The sequence below is a fragment of the Tenebrio molitor genome, chromosome 9, assembly GCF_963966145.1.
Source record: "Tenebrio molitor chromosome 9, icTenMoli1.1, whole genome shotgun sequence".
Classification (NCBI taxonomy): Eukaryota; Metazoa; Arthropoda; class Insecta; order Coleoptera; family Tenebrionidae; genus Tenebrio; species Tenebrio molitor.
In genome coordinates this window covers 9694560-9717013 of record NC_091054.1, presented here as the reverse complement: position 1 = coordinate 9717013, position 22454 = coordinate 9694560, and the positions used below count along the sequence as shown (strand labels likewise).

Genomic DNA, 22454 nt, shown 5'->3' with positions numbered 1-22454 from the left:
TAAGTGCTTTGGTGTGGGTCGGTCGCGTTAAATTGCACGGATACACTTCCGCCAGTTTCAAAGCTTTGAAATCGGTTCTTTTAAGTCGGTACCTCCGCCGAGATTGTTATTAAGGGCCGGGTGTTCCCCGGAATTATGTTACGTCACTTTCAAATGGCGGGACTGCTCTAATTATTCGCCGTGGGAGTGAATCTAATTTCTAGGCGACTGTTTAACGCGAACTCCCCCAACTGGGGTTATTGCATTGTGATTGCGCCGCCAGAAAATAACGAATGCTGATTGGGTCATGATGGGGGGCGGCAAAAAAGCCGACGCGGGTACGGTCCGCGGCTAATAAACAAGTGTCGCGTCGGAATACCGATTGTCGTCCGACGGCAGCTTTCGCGATCTCTTTCCGAGCTTAAACCTTCTTGTGCTTTTATTGGTCGGCGACGAGAAGCCGTAAAAATTCTAGATAAACCCCGACTTGTCCGTAATGATTTTCGATGAAGCGACGGCTCTCGAGAGCTTTTTAATTTTTTTTTAATTGGTTGGAGGGCTCGAAGGGTGACGGCCTACGAAATCCGACGTATCCACCACGATGTTCGCCGTCGTTAGCGTCTGCCCCAATAAATAAATATTAAATAAGGAATGATGGATCTAACTTTTTCTATTATGTAACTGTGTGCTCTCCGAATATGAAACAAAACGTCATATTTATTTAAGACTCGTACATTTCCTGTGGGAAATTTTGTGTGTCAGTTTTATTTACACGACTAGAAAAAGACAATCTCGCTCTATTAAGAGTCCTTCAGGCTGGATTGCCGGTTCAACATTGGTGCACTTCAATCTCTTAATTAACAAAGAAAAAATAAAGTGGCATACTGTATAATACAGTATGGAAACTGACAGTTCTCTGGGCGGGATGCTTTATTAAAATTATTAGCATTATTTGCATGACTTATTTTATAACTGTTAAAAACATTTTTCAAAATTTAAGTTTAGCAATCTTTTTCCAAATTTTATCTGTCGAGTAGCTTCACAAACCTTTTAAGGAAAGTAATGTACTCGACTGTTGCTTTTAAAGGGTACATATGGGCCATAGCTATATTTGTTTATGTATTCAGAAAGCTTCACACATTTCAGGTTGTAAAATTGAACTCTCCACCTTACTTTGAAATTCTAATTTGATGATCTATTTCTACGCGGAACGTCTTGTGCATCCGTCAGGAAAATAAAACTGCATTTATTCATGCCTCTCGACGTAGTCAAAAATAAGTTGTTGTGTTTTTAAATTCCGCTACGTCACTTCTTTTTAAGTCACAGCTCAATCCAGTTTGGAAACTGACAGTTCTGTTCTATTCGTACTATAATAAAATAGGAACAAATTTAAAATAATATCGGTATTAATCAAGGAAAAGTCTTGGATGTTCTCCTGCGGAATTCGTATAACAAACATCCCGAATTACTTCGCGTGCTTCACTTTAATAAGAGCGCTGACATGGGAAAAATAATTTTCCCTCTATAGTAAAGCAATAGTAATGCAATAACAGAGTTAACTCCCCTAATTGAGCTAATGTAGATAAAAATAAATAATATTTTTGTTACACATCTTTTTGTGCATGTTGAATTGTATTTATTCCACTGTATGTTACAGTATGGAAACTGACAGTTCTGCTGTCGTATTGGCTATGATAGAAAACATCTCAAACAAATTCAACATCGATTAAGATGATGTTCTGCATTACCTTCTACAGGTGGAGCCGTTTAGCGAACCACCTCTTCGCCCCTAATTACCCCGCGTGCTTCATTTTTAATAAGTGCGCTTAAACTACATAAAAGGGATGTTATTTTACGGCATTTTTAAGGTAGACGCGCTCGCTCGCAAACATAAAACACAACCCCCATCCCTTATCTTGATAAACAGAGACGACGCCGCCGCCATATTTCGACAAGTTGATATCATGTTTACAACGAACGTTATACGGATTGAGATAAAAACGTAACGACGTTCGGTGCTTACGGCGACTTTTAATAAGTGCCTAGACAATCCATAAAAACGCACTGATTTTTAGCTAAACCCGTAGGGGAGGTGTAACGAGTTGTCTCGAAGTACATAATTATTTGGAAAAAAATTAATCACACATGACCATGTTTACAAGTGTGGTAATTTGTTTTGCTTCAAGCAATCGATATCGAACTCGATGACGAACGTTTTAATTTAAATGAGAAAAAGTAATTAAATTTCAAAAACGTTCTCAAACAGTGGGAATAGTTTAAGTGTTTTGATGTACGACCGTGCGATATATCCTGTTTATTCTAACGATTCTACGTATTTAATGCAAGTATTGACTTACAAGTACTTACAGCAGATATGTGATTGATTACACAATTTCCGCCCGCGGCCTCGTTGTGCAAACTTCACATGGGTGCAATGATAATATTGTTGTCCCACTTGTTGGATAAATAACAATAAATTAATCATATTAAGACACTAACAAATGAAATATTACACATTACGAATAAAATTAAGATAAAAAAGTTCCGGTTTATGTGAATGTTTTGGTTATTTTTTTTCCCGAAGTAATCTTCTGGCCGTTAATTAATACTGAAGTTTTGTTTTTCTGCTGTCAATAGCCTTATCCGAAAACAATAATAATAAGGCTAGCTGTTATATACGTTGAATCGACTTTGCTAACTCTCATCATGTCAGAAACATTATCTTTTCCGCGATAGCAAAACGCTGAGCAGTAGAGAACTTTGGGTCATTACGTTACGATTTATACATCGGGGGCAACAATTAAATTCTACTTCTAAAAAAGTTAAAAGAAGGGTGCAACTTTTTGTTGCTTTGTAAAATTTCGAAATGAATGTTAAAATGACGTTGTTCGTCGTAACGTAATTGACTTTCTGAGTAAGTACTTGACAAAATCCAAATCGCAAAACCCCCGGACGCGTACAGACGACCGTTCCGTGTCCGTTTTGCGAAATTGCTCGTGTCCCGTTGATGTGTTTGCTTTAAAAGCTCCATATAAAAGCTCGCGTCCGTCCTCCGGAGCGAAACAATTAGAGGATCTCTCTCATGGCGGCGACGCCGCAACGGACTTACGTATGTTAATGGTCGTGCACTCGAAATTTGCATTCGCATTTCGACGACGCTCCGGACCACATAAAATTCGTAAATTTCACAGTAGTGTCGGAATTCATTTGGAAACCTTTTCGATGGCGGATCGCGATCCCTTTTCACAATTCAATTGGTTTCGGATTTTAACATTGGAACCACTCTCTCACATCGCCGGGCAATTTTTATTCCGGGAATCTCTCCCTAAATCCTTTTAAACGTGCGCTCAAATTTATTTAAATGAAACCGGATCAGTTCTGAGATAATAAACGAAAGGAAATTCCATCCGAGACGATTTCTCCGCAGACACTCGATAAAATACAACAGTCGAATTTATTGCGACGATTTAACAAGTTCGCTAATGGTCGTCTTGACCCCGGAATGCCGCATATTAGCGGATCCACCCCAATTTGTAATTAGAATTTCGCGTGATGCCACCCCTGCAATTGTCTGAATCACCAGTTTGCGTCGCGTTTACTCCTCTAAATAATATTTTCGTTAGACCGTGATGTATCAACGTAATTCTACCGTAATAATAATTTACTGTCGGTTCGCTCCCACCTCTAACTATTTTCGCAAGTAACGCAAGAAATATGTGTTTTAATTCGTTTCGGTGAGGCGTGCCGCTCGCATCGCTTATTAGACCCACCCGATTTACGAGGGTCGTTTGAAAAATTCGCGACCTAGTATACAGATGGCGGTGTTGTGTCTGAAATTTGTATGGTGTTGAAAGCAACGAACAACTAAGAAATGCCAAGAAGATCTCTCAAGTAGTCGGTTGTCTACCAGCTTTGTAAATTAAGTCATATGGTGTATTTATGAAATGATTAAAATTGAACATGGAGTCGTAATAAAAATGTTTCGACTCTACGAACACGTTGACATGTTCTTATATCAATCATTTCCCGGCGCATCTACCACTTTTTTTCTTGTACACGTGTAGTTTCGTAATTCATTTTGTCACAATAACATCTAAAAATACTAGTACTAAATTTTTTAAACCGTTGAGACTTCCAACTACAAATTATCATGAACACGTAATTTTAATGATTATTTAAATACACTGCTGTTCAGAGAGATCATTAGAAAAATGAGAAAAAATTGTTTTATAATTGTCAGGTTGGGAACTTTTCAAATGACCCTCGTAACAGCTCCAGGCATATACCACTTGACCACCTTTAAGTTTTTGTTAAATTAAAGTAAAACAAGGTGATTAGATATGACAAAGGCGATGCTTAATTAGTTTGCTGTCTCGATAATAATTTCTTTCATCCGAAATGTCAGGCTTGTTGCCTCGAAATTAGCTTCTGCCCTTCAGCTGTTGAGAGAAAGGAGGGTGGATGGCGTGTTGGAAAAATGAAACAAGTTCATTATCAGTGACATGAAATTTTTTGCTTTCTTCAGAAAAATTTCATGTTCAAAAAAATCTGTTCAAGTGTCGGTGTTTCGTGCCGTCCAACCTCTTCGTCTAAATCAATTGAAATAATAGTTTAAGGGGGTCATAAACAGTTACTCTCAATTACCAAGACCCAACTTATCTCGATCCATCAAACAGCCCATCCTGCAGGTTTACTGCTGTGGATTTCCAGCCGAACTATTGTCTGATTTATTCCCTATTCTTTTAATGTCCGTTTTATCACGATTCTATCCGTTCTCGCGCTATAAAACTAAATTAAAAATCGCTCGAGAGCAACAACAGCGGTAGTTCCACGTGCCACCAGAAGGACCACATCCACCTCCGAACGACAGAACAATCGTGCGGTTCCGAACAAAACAAATTGAATTAGAGCGGAGCAACTCCATTTTCCGTGTTGCAACACACAAGAAAATCCGGAGGAATAATCTCATTTAAACACGTCCCTTACAACTCATAGCGTACGTGAAAAATTTTCATTAGTGCGGGAGGAAACGTCGGAAATGTGGGACAGCCGCAAGGAAACTAATTTACTTCATTAGCCAACGGTTTCTTTTATTTTACTTTGTGAAGAGTTCCGAGTTGTAAACTTCAAAATGGAATATGCCATGATGGAAACGCCGACTGGAGGACTGCTTCACCTAGATAGCAATTATTATTGTCCGTTGTATTTTCGCAATAAAACGAGAGACCAATGAAGAAGTCATTTAAACGACCAGTTTAGAGAAATACTCCGCACAAAGTCGCTTTTTCTTTTCACCCAGTTGACCCCTGCACTTATTTATACTGCACTACAGTTCGCCCTACTTGTAAAAATACTTGACATTCACTTAAAAACTTCCCGTGTCTACTACAAATATAACCGAGACCGTTGTTTCCCCCGAAGGAATCGCTCGACCCCATCTAGAAGCGTACCAAACAAATAAACAAATATGTTTGTTTTAAGAGCAGAAAGGGAAAATCAGATTTGTTGCGCCTCAGCCGCTTGCATATTTAAACAGAGAGTTTTATCGTTTGTGTGTGCGATTTTTAAATAGGTTAACCGGCTTTGTCTCCAATTTATATTCAAATTTTAACTAAACAGGAAATTGTATTTTATAACTAATTAACCGGAATATGCATGCACACAAATTTGAAGCGGATTTTTTGCCGCAATCGGTGCGATCTCGTGGACAATAACGCAAGCACATGAAAGCACAACACGTGAATGAAGCGGATTTTTTATCTGACGCTAGCGTGAGACCAACAATGACGTCGTGGGGCGGTCAGAACTCTGGAATAAGCAACGATAACTTTTCGTTTGACCAGGACAACAACGAAAGTGGTTGTTAGTTGGTCTATCATTAAACGACAACCGGTAGTTTGATACAGAACTGTTCATTTGTTACGACGTACGGATCGATTGTCAGTACATGAAGTAATGATATTCCAGAAGTTTGTTTCGGTGGAAGTAAATAAACATTTCGGATTTGGGAAAGTTGCTTGCACGGGGAGAGCTTTGGTGAGAACGGACGCGAGTCCGTTTCTTTCCTTGAAAGTTGCCATCCCGGCTGGAAGTGGTTAATTAAAATCTCGTAATAATTCTGTTCGTTCGGTTCCAAACGCGCACACCTAATCAACGTGATGGTTTAAAAGTGTAATTTAACTAATTTGATGAAAGTATGATTGAAATTGACACGGCGAGATTAAAAGCTCTCGCAAAAATTGAACGTAGCCGGATCATTTACCTGACAACGTACAAAATTCATTGCAGGTCGTACGATCAAGGAAATTTGAGAATTCGGTGTGTCGTGAAAGGCAAAAGTCAGTTCGTGGATTGATTCGGACGAGTACCTATAACTAATTGGTGCGCAGCGAACAACAGTGGAGTAAAAAATAAGAATTCTTGTGATGATTTTTTTTTTGATCAGGTCAAGTCTAATATGTACTTTTAATCTGTCAAAAGCTGTAAGGATCAATCTACGACTCTGCTTTGATTTCTCGCGCTCGACTAGGCTCCCAAATTTCTGTATTATATTGTTAATTAATTTTAATTTTCATAAATATCTTTACTTTTGATTACTACTTTAGATCTATTTTAGTAACTATATCATATTTGCATAGAAATTGCAGCTTCTATAATAATTATTTACATTTCTCTCATGTGAGGCCATTTTGATCCTTGAAAGTCCAATTTCTTTGTTGCGTTATATTATTCATTCTATTTGTTCACGTTTGATTTATAAATTAAAATCTAGAATACGCTGTACGCTTCAATCTACGACTCTACGTCGGTTTCTCGTGTCCGACCAGGCTCGCACATTGTTGTGATGCAATTGTACAAAAAGAGTCTTTTTATTTTTAGGCACGGTCTTTCTGCAGTTCAGCTTTATCCGATGTTGGTCGCCTTGAAATGAACTCATTAATATTTACACGTTTTAACTTAATTTTGTGCAAATACTGCTCGGTAAACATGAAATGGTTTGCCGGGAATTTAAATTTGCTCAAAAAATAGTACACTGTCAGTTTTCAGTCAGCTGCGAAACTTAATTTGTAATAAATTATTCTAAAAGTAAATAGGAATTTTACCTAGATTGAGGTTACACGTGGAGTTCCATTAAAAGCCAACTAATTTCAGTTTACGTCGCGATTGTAGATTGCAATAGAGATTTCTCATTTTTAATTTTCTCTTAAGCTCGTGAAAGTAATACTGTCAGAGATTTCTTGTGGAATTTAATGCAGATTCAGAGAGCTTTAAACGTGTACGTGGAGCAGTTAAAAAGTTTGTGGTCAGATATAGAACGTCTTTTTTATGTTTTGGTTCATAACAAGCGTTGAAAAAATGTGAGGTCTCTTATACAAAAGCAGATCTTTTTCAGTTATTTTTCTTTAGATGCATAACTTCAGTTTCAACATCATTTTAATGTGAATTACATCATTAGTTTGAAGTAGAAACCATCTTGTTGTACTCAGAAACCAGGAAAGAGTATCGTTTGGTATTTCTAAAAAGAACTGTTTTTATCCACAAGAAACAATTCACATCACTACTTTTTTGCTGATGAAACTACGCTATACTTTTTTGAACGCACGTTAGTTGATTGTTTAACAGAAGCAAATTCATGCAATTTTATTTCTTAACACAGTTCGCTAAGAAAAAATTCTCTGGAGTCCTCACTGATTAATTAAGGCACAAAGAAGCACCAATAAAATTCAAAATTCAAAAAATACTTTTTTGTACTCATAGCCTTGAAAGCAACACATCCAACGCTCGCTCCGAAACGAGTGCTTCCCGGTCCACTCGAATGTAAAAATTGCAAAAAACACTGGCCCTTTGAGGCATTCAAAAAAAAATCTGTCTTGATAATAATAAAATTTAGTTCATAAAATACAACTCCCTGGGTTTTCCTCCATTAAAAAATTACGGAAAGATTTATAATCGTTGAAAATTGTTCCTACAAAATCCACAAATTATTGCAAAAATTGAAATATCAAGTGAAGCAATTGTTTCCAATAACCAAAGATCACTGCCTGCTTGGTTTTATGTTCGTTTATGATTAATGTATTAAAACAAAAAAATTTAATTTAACTTTCGTACAAAAAATATTGTACGAACCACTTGCGTGAAGACATCTTCCGTTCATTCGCGCATTAATTAAAGGCACTCGCTCCTTCGTCGCTCGTGCTTTAAAAAATACGCTCATGCGGGAACATCGTCTTCCCGCACTTGCTTCGTAAATAACTATAATAGTTGTCGCTAGATGTATGTAATGAAAGATTAAGACCTGACCTGACCGGTAGGAAACTTTTGGACTTTACCACGTACTGAAACCAATCTTAACTCTTCAGTTGTCAAATTTGGAGCCAGAGAGGCCCGATTTGCTTTTTCCAGAGTGAATTGTACATTTTTTTGTAATTTGAGTGTTGCGAAAAGCGCACGAGTGGCTACACTGGGTGGGTAATTTGCAGTAGCGAAGCGTAAGAGCCATTCCTTGTCAAGTGGCCAATTCAATTATATTTAATGAATTACTCAATGGAACGAAAATAATTGGATTACTGGTTAAACATAAATCAAAGGTTTGGGGATTTTACAGTCAATTTAATGGCAGTTTAGAAAGTAATCAATTTTAATTGATCGCGTATAAAAGCACCTGTCGCTTATTCCTCGCCGAGTTGTCGTCGCGAACGATTCCGGGAGCTGAGAACATACAAAACCTCACTTCACCCGGTGCCAGTCGAGTGATTGATGAATTTATTTTTAGAATCAATTCGTATCCGAAGCTGATAGAGTCTAATACGGCGAAAATAGGCCGGCCCGTCTGACTACTTGTCAACGCTAATAAACCACCAACCATTTACATCCGTCGAAAAAACCTCCGACCTCGTACGAGACGAAAGTTCGAGCTCGGGAGAAAAAACTGTAATCCCTCTCGCGCATTATCCTGTCTTACATTAACCGGGAGACGTGAAGTGGGAGAGAAAATCACACCGACTGACCCGGAAAGGGGCGGATTAGCCGGCCGAGAACGCAAACATTGTCGTTTCCGACAAGCGCGGCCGTAAATAATAGAAAAGACGTGGATTTTTCACGGGGGCCGCGGCCAAATTAAACGCAAAGCCCAACTGCCCCGGAACAAATCGACAGCCGACGTGCTTAATACGACCGGAGGATCCGGGGGTTGTCGGCGTCGTTCTTGCCGCAACCCGTATCGAAATTGATTTTGTAAAATGATGAGATCAAGAATTTCTGGTGTATCAAGAAAATGGGGTCGGAAGCTCCAAATACATCTCGCGAAAAGTTCATACCCCTTGAATTATTTATCTAGCATTGAACTTTGGTGAATTCGAAACAGCTTTGACAGATGTCACTAATTCGAGTGCAAAGTTTCGCCGCGGCAAGCGTCCCGCTCTACAAACAAAACGCATTTGCTTCCGGCACAATTTAAAAATTTTCCGAGTGATTTATACGTGATGTTTCATCGAGGAAACGTTTCATTCTGAAAAATTGCCAAACTTAATTCACCCCACTTTCGATCTTGTTCAAGTCGGATTAACTGTATTTCAACGTCACATTATATACATTTTATATGTGCATATCTTGGTCGGGGAAGATTAAAGTGCAAAATTTGTTATCATCTTCGTCGGCAATTTTTAACGAACCGACTCATCTGTCATGCCGCCATGCTTTTCCGCCATTTTGGTGTCCGTTACCTATTAATAGCTGCTAATAGTTCAATTAGGGTCGGTCCCGACGCGCTTCTGAAGGCACTCCGATCGCCATCAATAATTCACACGTTTCCCAAATATCGAATTTTGACAATAGACCCTGTAAATTGTTTAAAAATTCCCCGGCTCGCCAGGTATTCGGTTTGGGGTGGACCCGAAGCCGCAAGAATCTACACAGTTATGTCAGATGAGTGCTGATCGATAAATACCACCGCGAAACAAGAGTGGACGTGTACCACCTATACATGACATTATCACGTTGAGGAATCGATCGCGTTGGAATATTAATACCGAGACGTGACGAGAAACAGACGGAAAATCGAACAGAACTGATGCTGAAAAGGGTACAGTAGTAGGAAGCGTGAGTTTTTGAAAAGAAAATGAAAATTTTTGTGGGTATGCAGCCAACAAAACATGTGCTACAGGTGGACCAGTGATGGTGGTACGGTTCGCCGATGAAGCGTTAGTCGAGAAAACTCTTACGTTTTTATCTTTGCAGTGTTGAACGACGAGTTGTGTTGAGTAGTTGAGTGCAGTGTGTCGTAGATCTTATCCGATCTGGTACGGCTAGCCGAACCTCTTGAATGAATTGTTAATTTATGAATTCTTGTTACCGGAAAACTACACTGACAAAGATGAAATGAAGTTTGTTTCTGGCGAGCAGACTTGTTTCCGGGGTTTGAGAAGTTTGTTTGTATTGACGAGGCGCCACTGGAAAATATAGTTCAAAAAAAAAAGACAGAGTGGGTTATAACATGAAATTTTACTACTAAGATTGGGGAAACGCAAAATTTTACAATTCTAAACGCCCATAAAATAAACAAAATTCTGTCTAAATAATTTTATCGGAAAATCGATGTGGAAGAAGAGACGCGGCTCGAGTACACACCGTAAAACGGCGATAAAAACGAAGTCCACACATTTTACGACGTGTGTGAGCCGGTCTTTACAAAATTCAAGGTCGACGGTGTCGTTGGTGACGGCGCCACCATCGCGGCGCGAAATTCGAATTCCGCGCGTCGGTCCGCCACCGATTCGAGGTGCGGTCGTTTTTACGTTCGTCACCCTCGAATGAGATGAAAATTAGGTGCAATTTACTCCGGTACCGATGAGACCGCAAAAAGTGGCGACGATAAAATTAATGGGGCATAAATTCTCGCATTTTAACAGATAAAAATTTATAATAGAGCTATTTATACCGTTTAAGCACTTGGCCTGTGAATTTTACACATTTTCGAGATTAAGAACGATACCATTTGTCACACTTTCCAAATTTAAATTCTATTTCAGGGCGAGCGCAAAAAACTCACCGGATTATATCGTCATAGGTCCGGTTAAAATAACGGGCTGCGGGCGGCGTGCGAAAACGCCACAATATAATCGACGTCTGTTTCAGCTTTATGGCTTTTACGTAGACAAAATCGATTATATCTCATATTACAAATGGTGTTTCATTATTTGCATGCAAATGAAAGCATCTCCTACATTAATTCCGTTCATTCATTCGCGGATTTATTCGGAAATGACAAAGCCCACTCGCTTTATCTTTGATCATCGCGCAGACGTCGCCATCCATTCATTACAGGTGTCATTATCTGCACCGGCGGCGCTTATCACCTTGTTCATCGTTTCGAATTCGTTACGTCAAATTATTTAATTAAGTTGGCAGTTCGCACCAAAACAAACGAATAATCAACAGACCGCGACTGTATTTTGTTCGGTCAGACACGTGTTTCCGTACTGTATCATGCTGTGCAGGCGAGGACCTACCTGGTGGGCGACCGATTTCACGGCCGTTTGACTCGTTTAATTGTGTTCAACGGCACCCAGGCCGCACTAAATTTTGATAAACATCAGGGAAATATTTTTTGGGAGAGTGCTTCCGACATGGCGAAGCAAATGTTGCCAGTCGACAAGATGACGCGAGCCTCACACGGCGAAATTTGAATTTGTGGAATCGATTTGACGAGGAATCTGTTGCGGTTGTTTGTTTGTCTCGATAAATCCGCATTGTGTAATTTCTAGGTGCAGCTTATGTCTTTTTCGTGACCACTTAACTAATAAGAAACGTTCGAATAAATTCTCCTTAAGAAAGGAATAGATTTTCCTAAATAGTACAAGGTGTTGCCAACCCCCGGCACTGAATTTGCACCGTTTCAGCGGTAGCAATAAATCGTCTCATTTAAAAACAATCGCACTCGCCGCGATTTGCAATAACAAATGGCCAACAGGTGATCGCGATAACAATGTAACAGTGAAATTAGCCGGTTTAACAGCCCCATTGCAAGCATTATGACGCTTATAAATCTCGACGAGCGAGGCAAGATTGTCTTGGTTCATTCGAAGACTTCAGGAGGCGGCGACGAATGTTCACCCACGACAGATTTTAAATTCGAACGAAATAAATTTCGTTTCTGTCGCGGCACACTTCTTTTTTTCAATCAGGAATGACCGATGATCCCTCCGGAAAATTAAATTTATTTTTCTCAAGTTCGAAACGTGCCGTCCATGTCGGATGGAGTCGCGGCGGCGCCGCCCCCGCGATCGGGACGAATATTCGTGTCACTTCGCAATTTTTCATAGAGGAAGGAGACACACGCGAGGTAATTTGCGAGGTGATTAGCGATCGGCATTAGTGTTAATCCGGTAGGAAAATGTTCTGACTTGCGGTGGGGAGTTAAAAATGTGGGAGCGGAGATGTGTTTGCGTGAAAGAGCGGTTCGTCTCGTTCGGGGGAGAATAAAAACGACATTAACATCCCTAATTCGCCGTCGAACAAGTGAGTAAGCCTCCCTCGTACCCGCACACAAAAAAAAAACATAAAATTCGAATGATACAAACGTAAATAAACAAGAGGAATAGGCCGGTTTGTTTGCAGAAATGTAAGGGGAAATATGTGCGGGTTTCCAGAATCGCCCTAGAGAATAAAATGGGGTCGGGAAGAATCAGCGATTCCAGCGCCACGCTTCCATCCCCTTGTTATACCCGGTGGAAGTTTTCAAAGCCTGAAAATACAGGGTTGTCATAAGCGTTTCTGACATCGTGGTAGGCTGTGATTTATGGAACAGTAGATTTGCCGCCTCTTCTGGATTTGTAAATTTGATATTTGACAGCTCACGCTTGTCACATTGTAGTTTTCGTTGTTTATCATTTTTCGAAGTGTTCATTAAAGCATTCTACTAAAGGCAGCTTTTGTGCTTTGTGTTTGTCTGTAAACATTTAATTGAACAGACGAAATTTGTTTCGATTTTCATTATTCGAGACATTTTTTGTTGTAAATTTTAAATTTCATTCTCCTAAAGCCCCTTATTTTTAGGCAACCAAGGATAGTTACGCTATGTGTTGTAGTCGGAAAATTTCACAGATAAAATAACCCTGTATGTACACGGGTCGGTGTTGAGTGAACGTGTGCCCTTTTATCTCACAACTAATTAATTCGTTTGTTGTAATTGATTTGATTTATGTCTTGGGGGGAATTAATTTTCAATTATCCCACCGACGAGGTTCGCTCGCGGACCACTAAATGCATACAAGCTGGCGGATTAAAAGCATCTGGTAGAATCGTTGGCGGTGAAACCATTAAAAACTTATCTATTCATGGTTATCTTGAAATATATGGGAGGCATGAAAGACCGCGGTTTATCGGCAAAATGTCAGGGACAGTGTTGGTTCATCCGTTATTAAAAACACCACCTAAATCAGATTTAATGGGGGTGATTGGTAGGGCCGTTTTTACAGCACCATCTGTTACATTAATTCGCGTAATTCCGTAAATACTTCCGAAGTTTAAAGAAGTTGAAATTAGTTCGGATTTGAAATTGTGGCAGTCAAAACGAAGCTTTGGGAGGAAGTAGCGACCGAAAAATTCTCAGCAACTCGGCGAGTCTTCGTCGAAGTTGGTGGGAGGTTAGAAATCATTAATTACTCACCTGACAGGTGGAAAAGAAGCACGACGGTATCCAAAATTCCTATTCCTCGCATCATGTCTACCGAATTACCTGGAAGGAGAGGCAACAATAAAAATTAATAAAATATGCAAATCCGGCGGCGATAAAAACGACCTCCTCGAGATGTATTTAGGACGCAAGAGCTCTCGCTGAGATAATTAAAAAACGTCATAAAAAACAACGGCCTATATATTCTTATTAAATTTTCTCGCACAATCCCAGAAAAAAAAATTAAGCGGGCCACTACAAAGGGATCGCCCATTTAATGTTTTACAAGTTGGGGCAATTACCGTTGTCGGATGAAATATTGTCGGCGGAGAGACGGCGGAAAAATGAAGGAATTTTGGTCGGAGGGCGGGCGAGAGTAGCCCGGAAGTTGTCAAAGAGATTTTCCAGGGAGACGGGCAAAAGTTGTTGTTCGAGTAGAAAATAATTCCGACACACGTGTCGGAGTGAAATCAAGCGAGATCCAACAAGACAAAAAAAAAAGTCTGTACACTCCTCTTTTGCCTTTTTTAATTACCCGCTTTATCATCCCCCGAAAAAAGTTCATTGTTTCTCTGTGTTTTTTTCGCGAACAGCTGGCGCGGAAATTTATATCAGTTGGAGCTTTATTATTCCGAATAAAAATTAATTTTCCGCTTCATTTATTTGTTTGCCCGGCACACCTCGTCCGCTGACAAATTACAGCGATACGTCAAAAATAAAATAAAATAAAATGAAATCTAAAACACCCTTGGAATGTCGAGGCGCTCCCGAGGGAGAGGGAATTATGCCGGGAGGGATGCTTTCACGCCGTTCTTGCAGACCATCTCGGGTGTGAGCATTAAAAAAAAGTTTTCGGCCGAGCCGACACTTCCATCATGCACGTGCATGTGGAGTCGTCGAGAATCGCAATTAAGCGAAAAGAAGAGGAGTGAATGGTTCGTTACGTGTTTCTAATGTGCTTATTAGCCGAGGGAGAAGTTTCCCGCGGCGCGGCTGTCAAATAGTTGGAATGGTCGCCGCGAGGGGCGCCACCACTGCCTGTGCGTCTTCACCGAATTGACTGTAGAGATAATAGAACCAGAATTAGCGACTAATTGGTCAGGATTAAGCCTAATTTGTATTGTTGGTTGCATAATCGGCGTGGGGTCGAACCAATTTTGAGAAATTTGCGAGTTATTTGTATTATCGTAGAGAAGAAAATGCGAATTTACGTTGGGAATTAAATAAAACAAAATCAACAAGTATATTGGGTATCACTCAAGTTAAATATATTTCCGACGGAGTGGAATTTTGAACGGGAAACAAATATCGAAACTCCTATTTGGTAGTAAAGAAATCACGCCAAGTGAAAAAGTGATTTTCCCAACTTCTCTTTTTTCTGAGATCGTACAAGGGATAGTGACGTCAACGTCGCCGCTTGATTGTCTAGAACTGGGGAAGTTTCTCTAAATTTAAAACGACTTATCCGCGATAAAGTATTAGAATTCTTTTGGATATAGTGTGATAGCCGAGCCGGCTCGAACAGAACTTTAATCGAATCCTGCGCCCCCCTTTACTGTTTTCTTTCTAAACGGCAGCGTCCAAACAAAAATGCCGCCGATTCTATTTGCATGCAGGATTTAATCTTTTCCGACGTGAAATAATGCCGGAATGTATCGCGACCATTACTTAGGGATGTCGCGGGGCGGCCGTTATTTATGATGTCCTTTGTAAAACTGGATTAAAAAGGATAATACACGCTCGGCTCACCGCGACGGAATGATTTTGACAAATGAGAAAATGGAAAACCTGTTGAGGCCCAGCCGAAATATTACATGTCGTCCGTTACCGAAACGTCAAGATAAAAAGGGAAACTTTCAACGGTCACATTAGCCGCCGATTAATTTTGATATGCGAAATCGACCGGGAAATCGCTCAGCCTATCAGATCACGTCGAAACGAACGCCCAAGCGGTGGCGATCGCCCGTCGCGTCGCGGCTAGATTCGGACGCGCACTCGACAAATTCGATGAACCGCGATCACGGCCGAACATGAGCGATCCGATTACGGCGCGCAAATTTGACATGCGTCGTTTCCGGGCTTGTCAGGAGGCCTCCGGGAGGCAAAAATCGCGTCCCACGCATCCATATTTAATGTCTGAAGTGGTTCCGGATTGGATGTTAGCGTCGGAAGTCATCTGATTATTTGATTTTCGATGCGCTCATCTCGCGTTGTGTTTCAATAACTGATCGAAAGGATCTGATTTGATTTTTTATTCGGCGACTGAAGCTTTCCCGAAGATCGACTAGTCGAGGCACATGACAGCAGAATCTGTTTTATTAATTGGTTTTGCATTGGACGAAAAGCGAGTGGCGAGCACAATTTTCTCGAAACCGCAATTTAATCTTGTCGCCGACAGGTTTTTTTTTTCCGCACAAATGAAGATTGATGACGAAAATATCGATATTATAGGTACACGGAGTGTCCGACGTGTTTCTGTTGATGCGTGTCGATCGACCAGTTTTAATTAAGATAGTGGATACGGAACGTATCAAACTGTGGCAGGACTCACCAAAATCATGTCGAATTTTGTCACAACGACATTTGTGCCACTTGAAATATTTAAAAGGAGAATTTACTGCGTCGTTTGTTTTGTAAAACTTCGCTCAATAACACGACCACATAAGAAACCACACTATTAAAGTTGAATGACGATGAAATTGTTGCTATAAATACAAGCAATTTGACTGGTGGCTCTGTTATCGAAACAGATGCAAATGACACGCTTGCACCGACTAAATTGAATCTGTTCGGTGGCAGGACGTGAAACTGGTGATAAGAAAAAACAAGTGTCAAAATTGTATCGGGTCTAAATAAAAATCAGATCAAGAGTGGTTTGTAACGAATTTTGTTTGTCTTGCGTAGCTGCCACTGTTGTCAAGTTTAACCTCCAATTTGTGAAAGTATACAACATTACAAAGATTAACAATAATTTATTCTTTATAATATAATAATTGTTATCAATAATTTTTTCAAGAGGGATGTTTTCATGCTCGAAAGCATCGGGTGCGAAAGTGAAATAGTGCTTCGTACATCTGTAAAATAAGATTATTACGAAAAAAATAATTAAGAAAACTTGAAAATATGAATCAGGTAGGTACCGTTAATTTTTCGAATCACGTTGAAGTGTGTAACATTTAGAATTCTTTTACAATTATGTCTGTCTATAGAATGAGTGAATACGGTGGTGGAAATGGTAATGAAGTATTGTCCGATATTCCGTCAGAAATTCTTTATTTAAATTAAGCGACACTTGGTTAAGTGCAAGTTGGCTAAGTAAAAGGAAGTTCTGCAAACGGTAAAATAAAGTATTTTTTGCATGACTTTGTATGAAGCGTTATTTCAGTCCCTCAAAAGAGGGAACAAAGTAGCACTTTTAGTCGAGAGAAAAAGCACAGACGACTAAGTTAATTTATTGATAATGGGATTGTTATGTTGACATAATGTGTCAAAGTAACAATATAGTCATGTATGAAGAATAAAATTAAGAGTACCTACTCTACCATTGGAAAACACAATACAAATTGTTACAGAGAACAAAAGTTTTTTATTTTATATTAACATGTATTTTACATTTTTATTACGTTGTTATGTCCTAAAAAGAAAAAATTAGTGTAGCTTGGTTTAACGTTTCTTGCAAAAATTTCTTTTCCGATTGGACTATTGAATTCGTTAGGTTGTAGAAAAAAAAATACATTTTTTCATTCCTCGTGTAATTATTACCCTCGCTGCGCAATAAACTCCCACTTGAGATCGTCATGCAATATTCACTTTTAACCCAGGCAGAAAAAGTTATTCTTGCAACTGGCGAGTGGTTTGTCGCTTGGCTAAGCGTAACATATTATGGTGGACGCGCGTCCGTAGAATTTTTCAAAGCACTCTCGACCAGATTTTCATGTTTCAACGTTTCCCAAAGTACCTACATCTTCTTTTCTGTGTTGTTGTTTTGATCGCGTGAGCTAATGGACCGGAAAGATGAGAGCTTACGACCGTCTCAGATTTTTAGCAAACAGAAACCTAGTCTGGTAATTTGATTGAGGGCCAAACGAAAGCCCAACACAAGCAGCTCACTTCCCTTGTAATAATATTACCATAATGTTACCACAGAAGGTTAACCTCTTAATAACTGTAAGCCCGGAGCCCCGAAACCGACATTTGCGTAGTAGCGTGAAGAATCTTCCTACCAAATCAACTAATCTATTATTAAGAGGACCTGCACCCCTCCAACGGGAGTACGTTATTAGACGGGCGCTACATCGCCTGCAGCAGCGTCCTCTGTCTATCTTGCTTAGTTTAAATTGTAGGAAATTGGTTTAATGAACCTTTCTATTGATCTCTTGTGGCACTTTATATTAAGTTTTTCCAATATCGGCCGAGTTATTTATGTTGTTTGGCACCGGGGCACCCGACAAACACCGCTCTCGAGAACGAACCTACTTCGAAATAGGCGTCACGAGATGTTCGTAAAATAATTTCAAACGGGCGTAACACATACGCCCCCGCTTGATCAAAATTTTCGAACGAGCGAAAATTTTAATTGATCAAACGGAAAAAAATATCTTAAACTGTACGAACAACTCCAGTTGTTGTCGATTTGTCGGTGTGTCTGTTGTTTCGCGGTGTATTTATTTATATTTATCGATTTCCATATTTTAAATGGATGCGTACCAACTTGTTGATTTAAATGCATCAATCCCACTCCAGTTGGAGGAGTGATAGAAGTGGAATCGATCGGAGGCAATAAAATGACCGGCATGAAAAATTCATTGAATTTTTAAGCGAAAATTGAAAAAAAAAAACTGGAAGGGTAGTTGTGGGGAGGGGGCTTACTTTTCGAGACTGGTGCACCCGGAACAAAACTAGCCACTCGAATGAAGCATAATCACAATCACAAAAGCTCACTCGTAAATTTTCCGTAGATGATTTCCCGTGGAAAGCTCTCCGTTATGCTACATGGAAAAAGCTGAGTAACTACCGTACAACGTTCACAAACAAACTAAACTTGTCGGAGCTTACAGGGGGTACGTTGCGGTCGTCTCTTTCTGTTGTTTTCCCGATCCAGAGTCTGTTCTTTTCCGCCGGGAAATTCATGCGCTTAAGCTCCCGCCAAGTATATTCATTGACGAAAACACCCACCTTGTTCTCTTTCACGGCGTATTTAAATAAAGTTAATTTTTTACGAGCCCAGCTTCATAATGTTTTTCACATAGAGAATAAAGGAGTTTTTTCACAAAAAAAAAAATGACCGCCCGCTAATATCGCGGGATAAAGGGAGGCCCGAACGGGATCAGCGCGGCAAAGTTTTTTCCAACCCCGCGTTCGCATCTGTAAATAGGCAAGACCTGTTGACGTTTTTATTTACTTATGGAATGTTCAGCCAGGAGAGAATTATATTTATGGGGGAGTCTATTGTGGGACCGAGTCATTTTTATTCATTAAGGGTAGCGCTTAGGCGCCGATTTTTCCCACGGGGACGATGAAAAGAATTATTTTAAATTGACATAGTGGTGGGAATTACGAGTCCTTTAATTCGCCTCCTGGAATTCTCAACGTTTACGGAATTCGCCGTGCAGAACTGTCAAACTGTCATGTCGAATCTTCGAAGAGTCCGGTGGACATGACGACCCACAAAAACTTCAAATGGTAACTATCACAGACGTGAGCCAATCAGCAATCAAAATCGTGACATAATAAAAAATCACCGGGTTCCGATTGGTCGTGTCGAATTTTCCACGCAGTTGGACCCCTAGATAAAGAAGAGAATAGATTGGCCACTCTCTCAGATTCAACGGATAACAAGTTTCGGCGCCATCTATAGTTGCCGCAAAAAAGTTTTACGAAGAGTCGGTAAAAAGTTGATTGGAGGCCTGTAATCGTGCTAAGGCGGCAAAATTGAATCCTGTACTATGCACTGCTTCCAAAAAAATTTTTAGGGTGATAATTCAAAACAAGGTCAAATAAAATGTTACAATATTTATTATAAAACATGTAAGAATACAAAAATTGATATACGAGCAAACCGAATGCATAAAACAAGGCGTTTCTACATATACACATATATTGCGATCAAAAAATTTTGGACACTAATGTCATCGTGCTGTCATACATTTTAAAACGACCCTTATGTATTAATAACCTCAATTTTGATTGTGTCAGTTTTGAAAATGTGAATGTCAGATTTACCGAGAAAATATTTAAAAAATTATATTTTAAACCGGTGTCAAATTGACAACAATTTCATCTTTCATGTGACAGTTTCAATAAAGCATGGTTTAGAGTAATTTTTTTAAATGTGACAGAAGTTTGATGTCCAAAATTTTATGATCGTGATAGTACGTACAAAGGCCGGCAAAAAAAAAACTAGCCATCATTTAAATGTCAGTGTCAAAAAAGCATTAATTACACATTTGGATTTTGACGTAACACAAAAGTGATGTCTGGTTTTAATTGTATGTATTTCAATTAAAAAAAAAAAACGGGAAATGTCAAAAAAAACCCGACACGTTTCTTTTCATGTTTGTCAGTTTGAAAATAGCTTTTTAGAAATATATTACAATATTTTGACGGTATGTCAGTATATAAATAAATAATTCAATGACAAAGTGTTTAAAAATTATTTGATAGGTACTGTCGAGTAGACAATTAATTGACAAATATTTAAAACCCAAATTACATTACGAAATACATATGTCATTTCCCGTTTTTTCAAATTCACCTACATTTTGAATAATAATAATAATACATACCTATTATACACATTTATACACGATTTTTAATAAATATACAGGAGAACGAAACAACAACAATTGACCATTTCTATCTCAACAATTAATGACACAGATTACTTCGGAAAAGGTATTTGAATTTACTTTTCTTGTTATATTTTTCAGATTGTAGTGCAAGTATAATAAAAAATAGCGTATAATACACTTTTAAGGGTCTTTAAAGCACTTGCGACGTTAAAAGCACTCCGCTACGCGTCGTGTTTTAAAGGCTTCCTTATAAACAATATTGTACAATGAGGAACATGAAATCCTGGGCAGTCTGTTATTGTCATTTCAAAAAGTGTCAATGTAAATGCACCTTTACCGTCATTATGATTGATATTTTCAAAAAAACTGTCAAATTAACTTAAGCTTGGTTATGAGTAGCTAAGGTATGGTTTAGAAATGTTGACAATGAATGACACATCTGCCCAGTTTTCCGTGTCCCCAATAGTAAAACAATACTCGTAAAAAAATAAAATAAATACAAATTCCAATATTTTTTTAAAGATAATTGGATTCATCTCTTACTTTGAGTGGGAGTGGTAAACAAAGAAGTCCTCACCATCTTGGTCTGTGGTAAGTAAAGAGCGATCAAATTAATTTGTAATCGAGTCATCCATGGATTTGAATCCGTATGTCTTTTAGATTGATATGTCCAGATCTAACCTTTGTTTTTTGTTCAAGAAACGACATACGATTTCGGATTCATGGATAACTCGATTACAAATTAATTTGATCGCTGGATATGTCTTTTCTGGCTCTTCCACAGACCAGGATTCAGGAGAATGCCCAATGATGGTACGAGGTAAAGCTCGAAGCGCATCTAAATTAAAATAAGTATCAATTAGGTATTTGAACTATAACATAAAAACAGACCTACCTTTTATTTTTTCAGGAGTAACATACATATTTATATTCTTCCTGAAGGTGACTGAAGCAGTCTTCTGTCTTGGAAGATTCCTTAACGCCTGAGAAACAAACATAATATAAATAATTAAATATAAATTTTGATTTTTCGTAAACATTGATTGATTATTATCAAAGTTTAAAAATTTAATTTTTACAGCCTACCTGCGATTTGGAATATTTTCACATCCGGGTACACAACACGGCTTCATTTTTTTTACAAATTGTCCAAAAGTACTTAAAAATTGAACACAAAAACACAAAATCTACATGTATTTTTCCACTTTCCACTAAATTGCGTCATGCCTCGCAACACTTTTCTGGGAATTACTAGGAAAGTGAATGCGATTGGGGATTTATCCAGGATGACCAACCGTAGGAATTACTAAATTGTGTTGGTAGTAGCAAATTTTTTAATTTTTTTCTGATCTGAGCGCCATCTGTAGTTGCCGCAAAATATTAAACTTGATTCAAGGTCGTCTATTAGAGTGCCCTACCCCTGGTTGGACCCACGGGAAATAAAATAATTTCAGCGTCATAATCGCGATTAAAAGTGCATGAAAAGCTAATTCTCTTCCGGACGGCTTGCCGTTAATTTACGTTTGTGCATTCAATGCAGTTTTCAAAGTGTTACCGACCGAGTCGCGATGACAGGTGCGGTGCACCCAAACAACAAATCAGTTTGTGGGGAAGATTTTAAATTAAGTGTCTGGGAGTTAAGCCGAAATCCGCGTTGGAAGTTGATAATTTCTCGAAGGATATCGCCGCAGCAGTGTTTACACCACCCACCGGTTCATCTTTAAGAATCGACGCGAACTTTATTAATGCCATAATGCGGGTAAGTGCAAAATAAATACGCGCCCCCATGACAGTATCAGAAGTTTGGGGCGCTTCTGTAGATTTAAAATGAGACGAGTTTCACAATTGGGAACTCTCGCAGGCATTTCGTGCCCCACAAACACTTTTGACAGTTGACGTAATTGACGGTAATGAGCCAGTGGCGTATCGTTGGGAAAGTACGCTGGGGGTAGACACCACGAAAATTATTTGTAGGGGTCGAATTGCTTTGAATTGTTTTTGGAGTGTTTATT

At 39.1% G+C, this 22454-nt stretch overlaps 2 protein-coding genes and 1 long non-coding RNA gene across 5 annotated transcripts in view; 1 reads left to right on the top strand and 2 right to left on the bottom strand.

The window, feature by feature from the left end:
• The window catches only part of LOC138138985 (uncharacterized), an 85545-nt gene extending 66863 nt beyond the window's left edge, over nt 1-18682 (bottom strand). The window contains exons 1-2 of one of the 2 annotated variants that reach the window (XM_069059139.1): nt 18521-18682; nt 13646-13714 (exon numbers count right to left, since the gene is read on the bottom strand). In XM_069059139.1, coding sequence (XP_068915240.1) covers nt 13646-13700 — 55 coding nt within the window. In that variant the 5' untranslated portion in view covers nt 13701-13714; nt 18521-18682. Of the gene's footprint in view, nt 1-13645; nt 13715-16202; nt 16407-18520 lie in introns of those variants that run through there. The other variant, XM_069059140.1, reaches the window with a different exon arrangement.
• The window catches only part of LOC138138983 (ketimine reductase mu-crystallin), a 116601-nt gene that overhangs the window by 68257 nt on the left and 25890 nt on the right, over nt 1-22454 (top strand). The gene's annotated exons all lie outside the window — the stretch shown is intronic.
• On the bottom strand, nt 19649-21867 carry LOC138138989 (uncharacterized). Of its 2 annotated transcripts, XR_011162175.1 has the most exons (3): nt 21529-21867; nt 21338-21425; nt 19649-21280 (listed from the first exon to the last, which is right to left on the bottom strand). It is a non-coding gene; the product is annotated as an uncharacterized lncRNA (long non-coding RNA). The 2 variants fall into 2 exon arrangements; XR_011162174.1 differs by having other exon boundaries at nt 21338-21867.